This window comes from Lithobates pipiens, unplaced genomic scaffold, assembly GCF_037356315.1.
Source record: "Lithobates pipiens isolate NorthernLeopardFrog02 unplaced genomic scaffold, aLitPip1_a1.2 Scaffold_16, whole genome shotgun sequence".
Lineage (NCBI taxonomy): Eukaryota > Metazoa > Chordata > Amphibia > Anura > Ranidae > Lithobates > Lithobates pipiens.
The window spans coordinates 365,397,782-365,417,359 of record NW_027507748.1 but is presented as its reverse complement, the minus strand read 5'-3'; the positions used below and the strand labels follow the sequence as shown (position 1 = coordinate 365,417,359).

Here is a 19,578-nt window from a genome sequence, read left to right as displayed (position 1 = left end):
CCTAAACCATATAGGTTTAGGAGATATTGCTTGGACCTACAGGTAAGCCTTAATCTAGGCTTACCTATAGGTCCAAGTTGTTTGGAAGGGTTTACTTCCCTTTTAAATGATATTAAAATATATCTTCCTATACTTACCCGTTAAAGAATTTGTTATTATGTTCAGCCACTCCTGGTGGATCAGAATATTTCTTCTGTGCAGGGAGCGGGTAGGTAGTCAAGGAAGTAGTAATTCCAAATTAGGAAGCAGTAGATTAGTCTAATTCATTATGTGCTTCCTGCTTTAGTGACTGTGCTTCCTAATGTGCTACTATCCCATATGAAATGCACAGGGCAGCTGAAAGGGAATAAGATTATTCAAAAAAGGTTGACCTACCTAGGCTGTTCCAATATGGATGTTAGCTCATCTTGAGACCAAGTACAGATTATTTTCTGTCTGTACAAACAAAGGTGGTTATTTCCCATACATCAATGAACAGACACATTTACCAAAATAATGCAAGAAATATTTCCACAACAGCTGAAAAAAAAAAAACACACGTAAATAAACTTAATTAAAGCATTTTAATATACAGCACATTTGGCTGTCTTCAATAGTTTAGTCACAAAAACAAATAAAATAAAACAGGCTTTAATTTTATGCCATTATGGTCTGTTTTCCTCTTTACTGAAATCTGGAGCTTTGTATTTCCCTTCCTTCTCTAGCTTCTGCATCTGATCTTTGATGGCCTTCAAGCGCTGCAGCTGGAAGAAAGATGTGCACATTATACATTCTGCTGGGTCATACTGTGAAGATTGCCTACATTATAACATCTCGCTTTTTTTTTTTTTTTAACTGATCTTAAAAATGGGAAATGTCCTTTGTATGACCTATGTAATATTCCTTCCTCTGCTCAGGATTTCACCTAAAGTCACATTCATTTCTCTGCCATTTAAAAATTCGTAAAATGTGTAAGAATAAATACATTTAAAATGTTAACATGTGCATTTCACACAGCTGTATTTAAAATAAAATGTAAAATTAAAAGCACATCAAAACACTCATTAACACACATTTAAATAAATGCATCAAAACTCATTCATTTTCAAACATCCTCCTTGCTATTCACAAAACAAAGCCTAGGGGGTGCATGTTTTGTATATGGTGAGGAGGAGAGGGAGGCAGTGATGCGATTATAACATACATGTGTAAGAAAGTACAGTGGGAACTGTACCTGCATGTTAACAAGAACATTTGTGGCGTTAAGACAGTGTACATAGAATAGCAGGTGGCTTTAGAGGAGTGTTCAACTAATTTAACCCTGGTAAGCGTATTCTGCCTGGCACATGGCTTTAAAGTGAAACTTTAGGTAAATTGCAAAAAGGTGGGAACAGGCAGGATTTTTAATGCAGAAGAGTCATGCTTTGTTTATTCTGCATTAAACTTACCTCCCTGCCTTGTCCGTCCCTATACAGTGAGCTACCCACGTGCAGCTCACTGTACAGGTCCGGCAATATCAACTGAACTGCCGCACATGCGTGGGAGTGAGGTTATGTTGACCCGGCCAATGAAAGCAGCCAGTGTTCAACACCTGGAAGCCACAGCTCAGAGGTCAGCGGCCTGTGAGGCGCTCCAGGACCTCGCATCGAGTATAGTTCCACTTTAAAGAAAACCAGGAATACAGAGATATAAAGGGCAGCTACCACCAACTTGAATTTAAAAAAGGTACAAGCCCTGGGGTAGTCACCCTGATCCATCCTTTAATAGCTAAAGCTAGACACTCAAAACAAGATGGCTTTGCTGACTGTATATCTAGTCCTAGGTTTGGGACTCAGGAAATACTGAAGCAGTGATTAAAACAACGGTTCCAATCTTAGGGAAAACAAAAAAGTTAGCAATGGCAGATCCTCTTTTAGCCAGGATGGTTCCATCAAAACCATAATATGTCAATTTCATCTGCATTACCACTTACTGTTATATTTTGGAATGTACAAAACAGTTGCTACTAACAGCGTTTTGCATGTTAAGAAAAAAAATACCTGTCAGTCAATTTCACTGGAAATTACCTACTGGAAACTATTATAACTTTGGGTCAAATAAATCCTACTTTTAAGTTAAAGTGGTTGTAAAGGTTGCATTCTCTGCATCAAGCTAAAAAAAATATATAATAAATAAATATTTTAGGTGTAGCTACCCCCCTGCCCCACTCCTCCCTGGACACAGCCAATGGCTCCCGCTGCGGTCAATCAAATCCAGTGACAGGGGGGGCAGGGGCAAGCCCCACTGTGTGTCAATAGGGAGCAAGCTGCTTGCTGGGTGGGGTGGCACTTGAAGGCAGGAGAAGCCAGGAGTGTCGACAGTGGACCCCAGAATAGGAGGATTGAAGCTGCTCTGTGCAAAACAAATGCACAGAGGAGGCAAGTATAACATGTTATTAAAAAAAAAAAAAAATCCTTTAACATCACATTAAAGCAAACCTGTTATTTGCCCACTAAGCACAAAGCAACAGATTTAATGTGGTCCTGGCCAATGGCATATAATTCACATTCCTTCTATCCCCCAGTGTTCTGTTCAGCAAAATAGTGCTTCAAGTTGGTCTAGTAAAAGCTTACTCAAGCTGAGGACTGTCTCCCTTCCCCCAATTTAACAGCACTGTGCCAATCGCCAAGAATGAGTCACATGCTCTTCACACTTCAAGGGACTGGATTTTTTGTTTGCTCAAGACAGATGAATGTAGGGACAAGGAAAAAAGCGGAGAGTATGAGCTGTTGGGGGGGCGGGGCGAATAGGCATTAAACCAAACCTGTTACTTTGCCCTATCCTGGGCACTTGGGAGAGATCCATCACCTTTTTCTACTGTTGTATGGGTGCATAAATTCCCTTTACCTGGAGGCTAAACTGGACATCATGTATTTGCTTACATTATAATAGTATAAACTTCATCATGCACCCTGTATTGTAGATATCACTAGCACATCATATACTCAAACAAAAGGAACATTTCTGAGCTCTAATCAGCATCTGCTCAGTCTCCTAGCTTATTGCTTGCCTAAAAGAAGAAGCTGGTTAGAGAATCACCAGTTCAATAAAAGGAGAGTTCACTTTTACAAAAAATCTACCTATGCAGGTAAGGGATGTTTGTAGAGCTGCACGATTCTGGATAAAATGAGACTCACTATTTTTTTTCTTAGGAAAAAAAAAAAAATAAATAAAAAAAAGAAGAATTGGGCTAACTTTACGGTTTTATTTTTTTTAATTCCTCGAAGTGTATTTTTTCCAAAAAAATTGCTTTAAAAAAAAAAAAAAAAAAAAAAAAAAAAAGACTGCTGCGTAAATACAGGGTAACAAAATATTGCAATGACCGCCATTTTATTCTCCAGGGTCTCTGCTAAAAAAAATTATAAGGTGTGGGTATTCTAAGTAATTTTCTAGCAAAAAACACAGGATTTTAACTTGTAAGCAACAAGTGTCAGAAAAAGACTTAGGAGGTTATTTACAAAAGGCAAATCCACTTTGCACTGCAAGTGCACTTTCAAGTGCAGTTGCTCTCAATCTAAGGGGTAGATCTGAAATGAGGGGAAGCTCTGCCGATTTTATCATCCAATCATATGCAAGCTAAAATGCTGTTTTTTACTTTCCTTGCATGTCCCCCTCAGATCTACAGTGGCTTTTCTTTTAAGTGCACCTGCAGTGCAAAGTGGATTTTCCTTTAGTAAATAACCCCCCTAGTCTTTAACCACTTGCCTACTGGGCACTTAAAACCAATTCCCCCCATCCCCCCCCCCCCCACCCCAGACCAATTTTCAGCTTTCAGTGCTCTCACACTTTGAATGACAGACAATTACTTAGTCATGCAATACTGCACTCAAATTTTTTTTTTCTTAATTCCCCCCCCCCCCCATACAAACAGAGATTTCTTTTGGTGGTATTTGATCACCTCTGGGGTTTTTTATTTTTTGCCCTAGAAATAAAAAAAGACCAAAAATTTTGAAAAAAATAAATACATTTTTCTTGTTTCTGTGATAAAATTTTGCAAATTATAAATTTTTCTTCATACGTTTTGGCCACAATTTATACTGCTACATATCTTTGGTAAAAATAACCCAAATTAGTGAATATTATTTGGTCTTTGTGAAAGTTAGAGAGTCTACAAGCTGTGGTGCAAATCATAAAAAATTGATCACACCTGATGTACTGGTGGCCTATGCATGGTGAGGCTTTTGATGTCATTTTTTCCTCACAATTCTTTGCAAAATGAAGATTTTTTTTATTTTTTTTCCCCACAAAATTGTCATTGTAATAGGTTATTTCTCTCACATGGCATGTGTATGTCACAAATGATGCCCCAAAATACATTCTGCTCCTCCTCCTGAGTATTACAATGCCACATGTGTGGGACTTTTTCACAGCCTGGCCACACAGAGGCCCAACATGCAGGGAGCACCGTCACGTGTTCTAGGAGCATACATTACACATCTAACTTGTTGACTAATAAACTTTTGAAGGCCCTGAAATACCAGGACAATGACACGTGGCACTGGGGACGCATGGCACTGACAGGTACTGGTACTGTGGGCATTGTGTTAACTCACTATTTTGCACAGGTCGCTGTCCCTCCTCACACGTGGTCTGTGTGAGGAGGGAGAGCAGGCAATGAGAGATGATCTTATATGTTTACATATGAGATCGTCTCCCATTGGACACTCTGATCGAGTGCTAAATTGCCGCTGTGATTGGCCATTTAGCACGAATTGGGATTTTCTGTGTCCAAGGGACACAGCCAACACAGATTTCCGCCAGTGCGCAGGGAGGAAGTAAACAGGAGGACGTCCAGGGACGCCCTCCCGGCAATTGAGCGCTATGCTGTAGCCGTCTTTCAGCTATAGCGCAGGCACCTAGTGGTTAAGTAGTTAAACTGTCTTCATCATACCTTTGATCTCTAAGGCTCCGTTAACATGTCCGCGTTCTGAATTGTGGGTGCAATCGATAAGCAATAGAGGCAAATCGTGGGACGCCTGTGCACTCCCTGTTAATTTTAATAGCACCTCAAAATGGCGTGATTTTCCCGCAATTCTTTGGGCGACAATCATGGTAAAAACGTGTGTCCCGTGATTCTAATGCCGCGATTGTCACCCCCCATACGCGGAAATGTGAACGGAGCCTATAACAGAAGGATACAAATGTTTCTTTTTATCTCACTTTCAGCAGGCTGCTTTTTTTTGACAGCTTTGAGCAGAATTGCTCTGCACATGTTACATGAATCGTGGTAATGCTGGGATTAACCATTTGCCACCCATGGTACGTGTCAGGATGTCCTGGGGCTTCAGTGGTGATTTTTGAATGATGCCTGCAGCTACAGGCATCACCCAGATATTCTTTTTTGCCGGCGATACACCGTAAAAACAATGATAGTGGCTGTTAAGCCAATTGATTTTTTTTTTTTTTTTTTTTTTTTACAGGTGGCGGAAGGGGATGATCCCCCACCTCTCTCAGGTGCTCCACCGGCGGTCGGAGGCCCGAGCGCAACGTTATCCCAATTTTTTTTGTATAATTTCATAACTTTATGTTTTATTTATTTTTTATTTTTTTATTGAACTGGTGATTCCCACTGTTTTCTAGAGTCGTCCTTTTTGGATCACTGCAGCATTTGTGTGAAAGGTTAATGTTTGGAGTGCACCATACTCTATTCAATGAATGTAATACAGATAGCATGCCAACTTACTGTTTTAGATCTGTGCATACACTCCATAAAGTCCTCATATTCCAGCTTGCACTCCTTTTCTGCTCTGATTTTCCCAATGCCATGGGAGCACTCCACCCATTCTTTCTCAAATGCGTGGCAACGTCCAGCTAAATGATGTACCTGCTTACCACTCTGCAGCAGCAGCCATTTGTCTACATCAATGCCGAGTTTGCTCTGAAGATCAATAAATGGCATGACTGCAAAGTAACAGCAGCAGAAAATCAAGGGTTAGAAATGATATCAAGACTCACTTCAAACTGGTATTTTTATCTTTCACAAACAGTCGGAAGCTGTGAAACCCCTTTCACACTGTGAAGCATTGGCGGTAAAACACTGATATTTTTAGCGGCGTTTTACCGTCGGATTTGCGGTGCATTTCAGCCTCTAGCGGGGCGCTTTTAATCCCTGCTAGCGGCCGAGAAAGTGTTAAAACCGCCCGCAATAGCGGCCTTTTGCCAGTGGTATGGCCGCGCTGCCCCATTGATTTCAATAGGGAGCAGCAGTGGAGGATCGGTAAACACACCGTGTCAAAGAAGCTGCTGGCAGGACTTTTCCTGATTTCCTGCCAGTGCACCTCGGGCTCTCACACTGGAGCAGCTGTTTGAGGGTGGATTGCAAGTGCAATTTTTACCGCTATAGCGCCTGCAAAACGCCCTCTGTGTTTTTCAAGAATCAGTTACCAACTGAAAGCATATTAGGATGGACTGGTAAAATACTGACCCATATCAAACTAAGAGATAGAGAGATATTCAACCACTTCAGCCCCTGGAAGGATTTATCCCCCCTTCCTGACCAGGCTATTTTTTGCGATACGGCACTGCATCGCTTTAACTGACAATTGCAACAAAATTTTAGTATTTTCCCCCCCCCCCCACAAGTAGGGCTTTCTTCTGGTGGTATTTTAACACCTATGCATTTTTTTTTTTTTTTTTTTATTGTTTTATTTTTTTGTTTAAACGCAAAAAATGAGTGCCAATTTTGAAAAAAAACAATATTTTGTAGTTTTTGCTATAATATCCTAATTTAAAAAAAAAAAAAAAAAAAAAAAAAATTATATATATATATATATATATATATATATATATATATATATATATATATATATATATATATATATATATATATATATATATATATATATATATATATATATATATATATATATATATATATATAAATTTCCTCAATTTAGGCCGATATGTATTCTTCTGCATATTTTTGGTAAAAAAAAAATAAAAATAATCACAATATGCATGTATTGATTGGTTTGTGCAAAAGTTATAGCGTCTACAAAATAGGGGATAGCTTTTTTTTTTTTTTTTTTAAGTAATGGCGGTGATCTGCAATTTGAATTTGAATTTCACTGGTATAAGCAGGGCTCGACAAACCCCGGGCGCCTGGTCGCATTTGCGCCTAGAATTCGTGTCCTGGCGACTGGGGCAACGCTGCTGGGGTATCCCGTCTCCATTTGGACCCCGAACTCCGCCGCGCAATTGCATCGGGCCGCGCCGGCCAGTAATTGAGGCCGCGGCTTTGCGGCCTTCTAAAATCTTTCGGTAGTCTGGCGCCATCTTGTGGTGGATGTAGAAATTACACCCTATTCCAATAATGCTAATTCCTAATGGAGTGAAGCTCCCCTGCCTGTTTTTCACTGCCCGCCCATTTCCTTCCCAAAGTGAAGAGAAGGAAGTGATTGCGGGCGTCATCTGGCGCCTTTTGCCCAACGGTGAGTGTGGTGGCTGGTAAATGGCTTCTCATTATATTATATATATATTATTAATTAATTTATTAATTTAATTATATATATATATATATATATATATATATATATATATATATATATATATTTTTTTTTTTTTTTTTTGTAAAAAGTAAAAAAAAAAATATTATTTTAATTAAGGAAAAAAAAAGGGGGGGGGGGGGGGCTGCGGCGCTATCTTCCCCTCACTCGTCTCCATGTCAGGCCAGGGACAGGTCCGGATCGCCGTTACCGACCTGGCTCCTAACTTTTTAAGCTGGCTCCTAGATTCCAAGCAAATTTGTCAAGCCCTGGGTATAAGCAACCATTTTTACTGTGGGTTGTAAATAATAAGGGGGCGCTGTTAAAGTGAACCTTAGGTGATACAAAAAAAAGTGCTAGTGCTTAATAATACCTTAGACGCTCTTTAAAGTAAACCTTAAGTGATACAAATAAAGTGCTAGTGCTACTAAAGTAAGCCTTAAGTAATGCAGATAATGTGCTTAGTGCCTAAATAATACCACAGATCACGCCTAAATCAATACATACTCCAATGTACATTAAATAAATACAATCAATTTAAAGAAATGTCCATATAGATGAAGAGCAAAAATCTGAGTGAGTGAATCCTGTGCCCTGTCACCACTTGGAAATATTGCACAAACACGTCACCCGGTGGATTATGGTAAGTAGCCTACTCACCATGACTCCTTTATAGAAAAAGACAGGTCAGGTGAGGCTTTGGCAGGTTTGAGATACTGCCGACCTTGATGGAGAAATACTGCTTAGGTGCACCAGGACTGTTTCAATCCACATTTGCTCAGGAAAAAATAGAGAGAGAGAACGGGACCATGGCATAATATTATTTTATTTTTAAAATAAAATAAAAAACAAAAATGGCCAAATGGCCTCTTACTTTAAAAGTGCCTTGCCTCGGCACTAGAGGGAATGAGCGTGTCAGGCTGGGTGGGTTAGAAGTTAGCCGTTCCGCTCCCGCTGCTTGAATTGGCATGCATTCCACCCCCTGGACCTTGGAAACCAGAAGTTCGGACCAAACGATGTGACTGGGATGCGCCTCGACATACGTTTCGTCGTAATGACGTCAGGAAGCGTCCCAGTCACCTGACTAATGTTGTTTATATTTGGCCGCAAAGTCTGTGATTGGCTGGGGTTGAACTAATGCATTATCGCCATCTTGTGGACAAATAGAATAATGCTCCCAACAGCCTTTTCACAACACACCCAGCTTGATCACTATATATCGCATTAAAAAAATACAACTAAATTATAAATAATAATAATAATAATAAATCTCTCTCAGAAATATATTTATACTACTATCAATATATCAATTTTTTTTTATATAAAACTAAATTTGAATATATACACACACCCACACATATACATACACACACACCCCACCACATTAATTAATTAATAAACTTCCTTTACGTTTAGTGCCCATGCTAATAATCCTAAGGGGCACAATCAATTTTTTTTTAAAACAATTTAGGTCAACATCTATGTTTAAACCAGTGGGTTGCAAAGTGTCTAAGGTATATAACCATTTTGTTTCATTTTGTGAGACAGCTTTCATAAAATTAGTACCTCTCCAATGTTTTTTCACCTTGTCTATACCAAAAATAGTGGCTAAAATAGGTTCCCCATTATGATTTTTTTTAAATGGTTTGAAAGACTATGTTTCTTAAACCCATTTTTAATGTTTGTTAAGTGTTCGTTAATTCTAACATGTAGCTTGCGTTTAGTTCTGCCTACGTATTGTTTGGGGCGTGGGCATTGTATTACGTACGTGACATTTTCAGAATCACATGTAATTAGCGGTTTGATTTTGAATTTCTTCTTAGTTACCACGGATTGAAAACTTTCCATTTTCCTTTTAGGTCTCTTTGTGATCATACACCTAGTACAATAATGGAAACCCTCCATGTCCAAAAAAGTAGACATAATTTTGGGAGGGTCTGGTATATTTGGTGCAATTTTATTTCATAGGCCTGGGGCTCGCTTGTAAATAAATTATGGTTTCTTGGGCAATATCAGTTTCAAATCTTTGTCTTTTAAGAGGATAGGCCAATACGGTCTAAAAATCTTTTCTACCTCCCTATATTGGCGATTAAAGCCAGTTAGGAATGCTAAATCCCCTCTAAAAGGGTTTCTTTCCTTTTGTGGTTAAAAGACTTGCCCTATCCATATTCAGGACTTGTGTGCGGCATTGTGATAGCTTGTGGTGAATAGCCCTTTTCAATAAATTGGTCTGTGAGGATGGAGGATTGCACTTTATAGTCTTCTTCTACATTATTGCAATTCCTCCTAATCCTCATATATTGGCCCTTAGGGATTGCTGTGAGCCATTTAGGGTGATGACAGCTTTGGACAGATACGTATCCATTTCTGTTTCTTTAAAATGGGTACTGATACTTATTCTATTTCCCTTTACAGTTAGCACTAAATCTAAATAATTAATGGATGCAGAGTCACATGTAGCCCTAAACCTCAATCCATAACTGTTATTGTTCATCCATGTACCTCTTGTATAGTTTTAGACTACTACATTGTTGTAGTTCGATGACCTCCTGTTCCCACTTGTTTAGAACAAGGTTAGCCACGCTGGGATGCTTCATGATGACGTCATTACGACGAAACGTATGTCGAGGCGCATACTGGTCCCATCATTTGGTCCGAACTTCCGGTTTCCGAGGTCCAGGAGGTGGAACGCATGCCAATTCAAACAGTGGGAGCGGCACGGCTAACTTCTAACCCACCCGGCCTGACACGGTCATTCTTTCTAATGCCGAGGTAAGTTAGAGTTATTTTGTTTTTATGCAAATTTAAAAAATAAAACGATATTATGCCATGGTCTTGTTCTCTCTATATTTTTTCATGAGCAATCGTGGATTGAAACATCATTCTCCACTATTTCTCCATCAAGGTCGGCAGTTCCTCAAACCTGCCAAAGCCTCACCTGACCTGTCTTTTTCTATAAAGGAGTCATGGTGAGTAGGCTACTTACCATAATCCACCGGGTGACGTGTTTGTGCAATATTTCCAAGTGGTGACAGGGCACAGGATTCACTTACTCAGATTTTTGCTTTTCATCTATATGGACATTTCTTTAAAATGGATTGTATTTATTTAATGTACATTAGAGTATGTATTAATTTATGCGAGATCTGTGGTATGTTTTAAGCACTTTATCTGCATTACTTAAGGTTTTAGTAGCACTAGCACTTTATTTGTATCACTTAAGGTTTACTTCAAAGAGCGTCTGAGGTATTAAGCACTAGCACTTTTTTGTATCATCTAAGGTTCACTTTAACAGCGCCCCCTTATTATTTACAACCCACATCTCACGAAGACAGTTTATTCTCTTTGAGGGGAGCAGCTTATATATCACTATTTTGCATTGTTTGTTCAAGCGTGGGGTATTCCATTTTTGTTTTGTTTTTTTTCAACCATTTTACTGATAAAAACAGATTCATTCAGTGGCTATTGTTGCGATTAGCTGTGATTGGCCACAGCTAATCACATGGTACAGATGGGCTGTGGATTGGCCCTGTCTGTATCATGTGATCGCTGTGACCAATCACAGCCAGCAATACAATTGTACACAATGAATGGCATTAACCACTAGGCATCCGTGCTATAGCTGAAAGACGGCTGCAGCGCGGACACCAATTGCCGGGAGGCCGTCCCTGGCTCCCAAACAAAATTGACGCCCTTTTTTTCCCCCACAAATAGAGCTTTCTTTTGGTGGTATTTGATCACCCCTGTGGGGGGTTTTTTTTTTTTGAGCGAGAAACAAAAAATAAATAAAAAAGTGACAATTTTGAAAAAAAAAAAAAAAACACATTATTTTTTACTTTTTGCTATAATAAATATCCCCCAAAAATATATAAAAAAAAGAATTTTTTTTTCCTGAGTTTAGGCAGATACGTATTCTTCTACACATTTTTGGTAAAAAAAAAAAAAAAAAAAAAAAAAAAAGTACCAGTTACTTACCGGTAACTGTCTTTCTGGGAAATCTTCCAGGACGGCACACCTGAGAGATGAGAGGCTCCTCCCTACAGGAAACACAATCAATCGACAGCTGTTTTAAGTCCCCACCCTTCCCCTTGATCCTCAGTTTGTAGAGAAGTAACTCCTGAACCAGGTTCACAAGGGAAATCATTCCTCATAGGTACTCACCTTCTAGTGTTCTAGAATTTTCCCTCCTCCAACGGGCGGGAAGTAGGCCTGCCGTCCTGGAAGATTTCCCAGAAAGACAGTTACCGGTAAGTAACTGGTACTTTTCTCAAGTCATCTTCCAGGACGGCACACCTGAGAGGATAAACAAGTACTTCAGGCCTACCTTAGGGTGGGGCCACTGCAAAACCCTCTTGGCGAACCTTGGCTCTGCAGTGAGCTTTACCTCCATTCCATACGCTCATATGCTTGATGAAGGCATCTTAGCTGGATCATGCGGCTGATCTGCAGGTCTGCTCCACAGATGTTCCTGCCTTTTCCGCTTCAGATGCAGTATCTAGGTGAAATGGGCTCTTAAAAATGGAATCAGAAAACATGTTAAACTTGTAGGTTAGCAATGTTGCCTATCTCACACATCTAACAACCATGGCCTATTATGCCTGTAGGTGCTACTTAGAACCACTAAAAAGATAAATAAGAGACCTGTGTAAGACAAGGACACTACATTAATCAATAAGAGGGCCTGTCTTAACACTATCCTGTTGAGGGAAATAAAACTGCTTCCTTTTTATCTTTATGTCAGCAAAAGACTAAAGGGAAGCCTACTTAAGGGAAATAGATTAACAGAAGCTTGAACCCTGGGTTTAAGGCACGCCCCAATCTATGTCCTTACTTACGCCTGAGAGCCTTCTTCAGGAGATTAAAGTCCCTAGCAGGAGTAGACTACCCATATTGCTATGTCTAGTTTTGCTAAAAGGGCAAAATGAAGGCCATGCACCGAGCCGAAACCTATTCGATCGGGTATACATCTTTATACTTCATCCTTGGGCCCTAATACTCCTCTGAACAGAACTCTCCAAGTTCTTACTAAACAGGGCGATTCATTATCCCCTTCCTCCAGTGTCCCATAACCCTACAGGGCTTCAACCCTAGGAAATGGTTCTGGCATCCCTGAATGCAAGTGGTCAAGGTTTTCTGACATGTGGCAGCTGCAGCCCGAACTCCTGGCCCCTCCATGGAAAAGAAGGCTGAAATACAAAAAGGTGATACATGTATTATTAATATCACAAATAAAATGATCATAGATTGTGGGCACGGCACAATAGATTTAGACAGAAAGGACACAAGCATAGACAACAATGTTGTGTGCCTGAGTGTGACTAGCTAAACCAATATATCAAATATGGGAAGAGACCCAAATCTGAACCTCAACGTAGACAAACAGTCCTCATAGTCTGGTTTTCTGATGTGCTGCCAAGATGTAAAAACATTAAGACTCAAGCAAACCCTAAATGCTGCGTATTTCTTTAGTGCAGCTAGCTAGGTCATAACTGATATATAAATACGGAAAGGACAGGAACCCCCTTTACTGTTGTGCTTTACCTATGTACAGCAAAACAAGGCTATAAAGACAGAAAGACCCAAACTTCTATGTTGTGTATTTCTGACAAACCACCACAGTTATAAGATTAATATGAACACAAACTCCCGTGTTGTGCATTTTTGCTATGCCACAGGGAAAAATATGGAACACAAGACAATCCTTTCTGTCATGCACTTCTGTAGTGTAGTTCAGATAGAACCAACACTGAGAAAGGACACAAGCAACCTGCAGCATTGTGTTTTTCTGAAACAGAAAGCACCAACAAGCTTCAATCTTGAGTATTTCTGCTGTGCAACAACATAAAAGCAGACACTGAGGAAAAAGACAGACAGCCTTTGCAGCTGCAATCTTTCTGGTCTGCTGCAAAATAAAACAATAACGTCATGATGAGTATTCCTGCTGTGTAGCAAAACCTCAATCAGAAGGGACAGATAAGTTTAGGGTTCCCACACCTGTGCGACCCAACCTGCGACTTGGGACTGCAAGACGCATGAGAAGTCATATACTATGGCTTCCAATGGGTACCATTTGTGTCTGTGCGACACCAGCAGTCCCTGATTCCTGGATCCACAGACCTCAAGATTACACAGGTCGCAGGGAAAAAAACAAATAGCAATTTTCAGGTCGAACAAGTAAGGGGTCCCCAATGCTGTGACTCCCTGGAGGATTGCAGCCAACAAACCCCTGCTGTGTATCCCCAAGATGCAGAAAGGTAGATCCATGAGAAACACTGCTTAGCCTGATATACAAACAATAAGGCAGTAAATATAGGACATACAGGACACAAACATTCAATCTTTGTGTATGTCTGATGTGTAGTAATATACCAATACTGAGCAGAGAGGCCACCATCCTCAATGTGTCTCTCAGCTGAGCAGCAAAAACAAAATCAGAAAAAGACAAGCAACCTTCACTGCTGTGTCCTTTCTGATATGCAGCCAATAAGGCAGTATATGCAAGACATAAAAGGACAGACAACCTTCAATCTTGTATATGTCTGATGTGCAACAATATAACAATTCTGAATAGAGATAGCACATCCATATTGAAGCGATTTGGCCTTGCGACTCAACATGTCAAATCGCATTGGCTAAAATCAGCACAACACCACTTTTTGGTGCTACACGGATTACCAAAGGCAGTATATGTACTACACCTGGCAGGGGTTCAATTTGTATTTCTACTATGTAGCCCAACAAATTCGAACCATCAATTTTCACTGCTGCCTTTCTGATAAGGCAATAATACAGGACACAAAAACCTCACAGACCTTAATGCTGTATAAATCTGATGTGCAACAATAAAACACTATGAATAGAGATAGCACATCCATATTGAAATGATTTGTCATGCGACTCAACATGTCAAATCGCATGTTTAAACTCGGCAGCCATTGCTGTTAATAGCACTGTCTGAATCAGCACAGCGCCACGCAAATCAGGACCATCAGACTTCACTGCTGCCTTTCTGATAAGTAACCAACAAGGCAGTAAAACAGGACACAAAGCCCCACAGACAGACCTCAATCTTGTGTATGTCTGATGTGCAGCAATATAACCATTATGAGCAGAGATGTCACCAGACTCAATGATGTGCATTTCTGCTGTGCAACACAAAACCAGAAAGTACAGACCACCTTCACTGTTGTATTTTTCTGATCTGTAGCCAAACAAAGCAGTACCTTTAGTATATAAAGGACAGAAAACAAGCTTCAGTGCAGTGCATTTCTGATGTACAGCAATATAGTCCTTATTAAGCAGAGATGTCACAAATCTCAATGTGTATTTCTGCTGTGCCACAAAAACATCCCAGCAAGGACAAACTTTCACTACTGATCTACTGGTGTGCAGCCAATGAGGAGTCATGGTCTATCCCTTTATGAAATAACCAACAGGCAATTTATTTCATAGGCATAGCCTGGGCTGTAGATACTAAACCTTCACCACCAGTGAAGGAACAGATCCTAAAATGGTTGGACACCCTACTATTAGTAGTAGTTGTTGTCCTACCTTACCTCCATAGACTGAGCAAACGCTAGCCAGCACAAATCCAGGTGGTGCTGATTAGCAACTAAAGTCTCAATGAGCCCAGCCCTAGAGACCAATTTAAGACCTCTCTAGAAGAGGTGGTTACCAGTTTAGCCTGGGAGGTAAATAGCTATTTGCAGGCTTCAAACAATCAATTATGTAGCTCTTGCATAGGTTTGCACAGAAAATCCTCAATTAAAAGGATGTAGGGAGCGATCTATGGTGAATCGCCTTTAGATCTGCCACTGAGTGGATTGTAGCCCAAACCAATAAAAAAAGTTTCTTCTTACCTCCTACATTATAATATAAACACAGTGTAAAGGTGGAGTGGGAGGTTGGAGCTTATGAAAGTTAACTATAGCAGGCAACCCCCAAAAGGAGGATCTGTGACAAGGGAACCCCTACTGTGCCACACAGTAGCTTGGTCTCTGCCCATCCTTGAATGTTAGGTCAGCTTTTAAACATTGTGAAGCAACTTCAGATTCCTAGCAGCTGGGCTACTAGGGCCGGTAACCTAGTGCACCTGCTGACCAGGGGAGCTTCTGAATCCACCAACCACTGCCCAATTAATAACCTGTTCAGTGGTATACCTGGCCTGTAAGTAACTTTGTATCTACCAGGTCCCCTCTGTACGCTATATTCATCCCTACTAAATGTACCACAACTGGGCATGTAGGGAGAGGCTGGCAACCTACTGCTGCGATAACCACAGTGTCTCTGCTGTAAGAGGGAGCTGTGGCTGGTGGTTTTAGCAGTGGCGTCTGCGCTATTTGTATCCCGACCCCAAGTTCTGCACTGCACCAGTCAGTATATACACGGGGAAGGGGGAGCAATGGCCTACCTACCTCTTTCTCATCTGAGGTGGTTTAGGCACACTCGTTCCTCTGCACCACCTGTCCACCATACAGCTTCTCTGATGCAAGAGGGAGCTGCGGCTGGTGTTTTTAGCAGAAGCTTAAGGGCTATTTGAATCCAGACCCCAGGTGAGATCTCAAATGCCCAGAAACCCTCTGGCTGGAATTGGGGATTTTGCAGATAATTTCCCACGGCAAAAGGAAAGTAAAGTACTCACCGTTGTCGTCTTCCTCTTTTTGCCACAGCCAGCGGGCTTGCTTTTCCATCCTTATGGTCCACACGCAAGGAGGATAGCCTCCAACGTGCTCCCCCCCCCCAACTGCTGTCCCCATAGGGAGGTGCTAGGTTAGGCTGTGTCCTGCACTGTACCAGTCAGTCAGTCTATATACATGGGGGGGGGGGCAATGCCTTCCATTCCTCATTCCCATCTTCATATCTGAGGTGGTTAAGGCAGACATCCACCATAGTAAACTGGTGCCTCCTCGCTCTAGAGAAAGGAGGATGTGGGCGCCTGCTCCTACTGACTCTCAGCCTTCCCTCCTGGGTAAGAACGCCGCTGCCATTTTCCCGAAGTTTGAAAATGACGCGGGTGCTTGTTGCCACGCTCCCTCTCCGGCAGCCCACGCGAGCTACCGGGGACCCAGGAGTCGGGGACAAGATCCCCCTGGAAAGAACCGATGGCCAGCACCCCCGTCTGAACAGCCACCTGTACAGGTAAGGAGGGGGAGACAGGATAATGGCCCCTGAAGTTCTGGGTACACCACTGTACCCAGGGTCCTTCAGCTCTCAGGGCGGCTCTTCCAATTTCTGCTGCCCGCCCTGAGGAAAAGATAGGGGAACCCCCCAGGAAGGACAAGAATATCCTACCAGACCCAGAGGCTTCCCAGGCTTGTGGTCCGGCTCCCAGGGGGAGACCACCAGCCCCAGGCTTCGGGTCATTTGGAAAAAAACAAACAGTTTCGCTGTGTAGGGAGAAACACAATCAAAAACTGAGGATCAAGGGGAAGGGTGGGGACTTAAAACAGCTGTCGATTGATTGTGTTTCCTGTAGGGAGGAGCCTCTCATCTCTCAGGTGTGCCGTCCTGGAAGATGACTTGAGAAAATTGCAATAAGCGATTGATTGGTTTGCGCAAAATTTACATCGTTTACAAAATAGGGGATAGTTTTATGGCATTTTTATTAATATTTTTCTTTTTTTTTTTTTAAAGGGCGGCGATCACCGATTTTTATCGTGACTGCGACATTATGGCGGACACATCGGACATTTTTGGGACCATTGTCATTTATACAGCAATCAGTGCTATACAAATTCACCCAATCCTGTGTAAATTACACTGGCAGTGAAGGGGTTAATCACTAGGTGGCAGTGTAGGCGCAAGTGTGTCTTAGGGGCATGTTACTGTGGAGGGTGTGACTGTTTTACACATCACTGATCTCTGCTCCAATCACAGGGAGCAGAGATCAGTGTCACTGTTGCTAGGCAGAACAGGAAGATGCTCGTTTACTTTACCATCTCCCCGTCCTTCCTCCCCGTGAGATGATCGCGGGTATCTCCACGGCGATCGAGTCCGCAGGACCCGCAACCTGACTCACAGAGCTTCCCGCGGGTGCATGCCCCCGCCGCCTCTTAAAGGGCGACGTACAGGTACATGATTCTGCCTGTACATGCCCTTCTGTATACTGTTCACGTATATCGGCGTGAGGCGGTCGGGAAGCGGTGATCAGAGGTATACAAGCTGACTAATGATCATTACCTTGGGCATTCTATGAGATAGTGACTATGCCCTTTCCCTTTCCCCCTCCCACCATTGTCAGTTTAAGTGCCTCTGTCATCCACTGTCTCTCCCCCTCCCAGCTAGTGTCAGTGCCTCACCCCCTTGCTAAAATGACTTTGCAATTTTCATACAATACTCAGTGTTTGATAATGTTATGTGCCAAGTGTATTTGATTCATTACAAAAAAAAAATTCAGTTTTATACTTATTTTCACAGTGCCAATAAAGTGACTTTTTTTTTTTATAAAGCACATACACTGGGCACATATTATCGAACCCTGGGGATTATAACATAAAGTGGCTTTACAACCACTTTTAACAATCATGGCTATACTGCGGCTCCTCTGAAAAGCGATCCTTGGTGGATTGTTTGGAGGGCCTTTGACAGGTGGTGAATAGGCAATACATTACCTCTTTACCGCCTGCTTTAACCCTCAATATCATAGCCTAGTAAACCGCAACAGTGTGCACTGTATGCAGTTGCAGGGCCATTGTCGCACCCCCCCCCCATCCCTTGAATGGGACACATTTGATGGCAGTATTGTCTGCCCAAAAGGGACAGGTCATTTAATTTTTCGTTGCAGCATGTATACAGTACTGAGCGGCCATGCGTCGTTGCTTAGGTGCACAGTAAAACCTCAGCTTAACTGCATACTAAAGTATTGTTGTTAGGCTACATTCGTACTGGCGATTAGGGCCAGTGTGAGTAGTAGGGACAGGATTCCTGCTGCTGCTCTCAGTGGCTAGATGCAGCTGCAGGCCTCATTCACATGTTTCAGCCGCTAGCGGGGTGCCTTTATCCCCCCGCAAGCGGCCAAAGGGGTTAAAAGCGGCTGTGTTGCGGCGCTTCTGAAGAGCTTTTTAAAAGGCAACGCATTTTGGCACTCCAAAAGATGCTGATTGCAGGACTTTTTCTACCGCCCCGCAAGTACACCGCCCCAGTGTGAAAGCACTCAGGTTTTCACAGTCGGGCAGCATAGGATGCCATTGTCAGGTGCTATTTCTAGCGCTAAAAAAAAAAAAAACTGACCCCCCAAAAACTGCCTCAGTGTGAAAGGGGTCTAATGACAGGCATCCGGCATTTTGCATGCATCCAGCAATGATGACAGTAGGTAATCGCTGGCTGTGCTGAGAGCCAGTCATGGGAAACGGGGCCGGTGGCCCCATCTAGCCGCAGAAGGATTTGCCGCTACAATTCGCACCGGTCTTAATGACCCAATGTGAATGCAGCCCAAACAATCTGCTTGGAATACTAGGGAACCACTTATGTCCTGATCTCCTGAAGGCACAGGTGCTGGGTACCTATATAGAGTGCCTTGATATACAGGCTGTCAGTAAACAGATGTGTAGCTTTTCTAGTGCTCTTGAGACAAGTGTCACCTTCACATTGGCATCTTCTATGCACTGGTAATGAGCTGCCATGAGACCTGATCAGATACCAGGGAGCAGTACCTAAGATGAGCACTAGCACTCTACATGGCCTCCAGTCATACCTCCGTGACAAACCCATCGCCCACTACACACCCGGCTACAGGAGAATACGTGTCTATACACACCTCTGCACCCACCGCTGTAGGTCAAACCAACTATTCCCTCACCTCAGCAGCTCCGAACGTCCTCTACACCGACCCGTTCACGACGCAAAAAAAAACGTAAAGCGCCTGCTACGTGACACGCTAAAGAGCAGCCATCTTTGAAGAGGTCAACTGTATAAAACACAACGTTTGAAGCACAAAATTCAAGTCGTCTGCCGCGATTCTCGTATTAGCTCCAAATTCAATAACAAGCGTGACAATGAAATATAAGTTTGATTTCTATTACAACGTTTTGTTAGCGCACTAGGCAAAGCCCAAGAAATCGCACATTTTCTTTACAGC

General features: G+C 42.0%; 1 protein-coding gene across 2 annotated transcripts; it reads right to left on the bottom strand.

The window, feature by feature from the left end:
• Positions 1-549: 549 nt before the first annotated feature.
• On the bottom strand, positions 550-19,448 carry NDUFS5 (NADH:ubiquinone oxidoreductase subunit S5). 2 transcript variants are annotated; one of them, XM_077482040.1, is made up of 3 exons: positions 19,300-19,448; positions 5,702-5,919; positions 550-743 (listed from the first exon to the last, which is right to left on the bottom strand). In XM_077482040.1, the coding sequence occupies exons 2-3, from the start codon at positions 5,915-5,917 to the stop codon at positions 645-647; spliced, it is 315 nt and encodes a 104-aa protein (XP_077338166.1). In that variant the 5' UTR covers positions 5,918-5,919; positions 19,300-19,448; the 3' UTR covers positions 550-644. The 2 variants fall into 2 exon arrangements, with proteins under 2 accessions (XP_077338166.1, XP_077338167.1); XM_077482041.1 differs by having other exon boundaries at positions 19,258-19,396.
• Between the last annotated feature and the right edge of the window lie 130 nt (positions 19,449-19,578).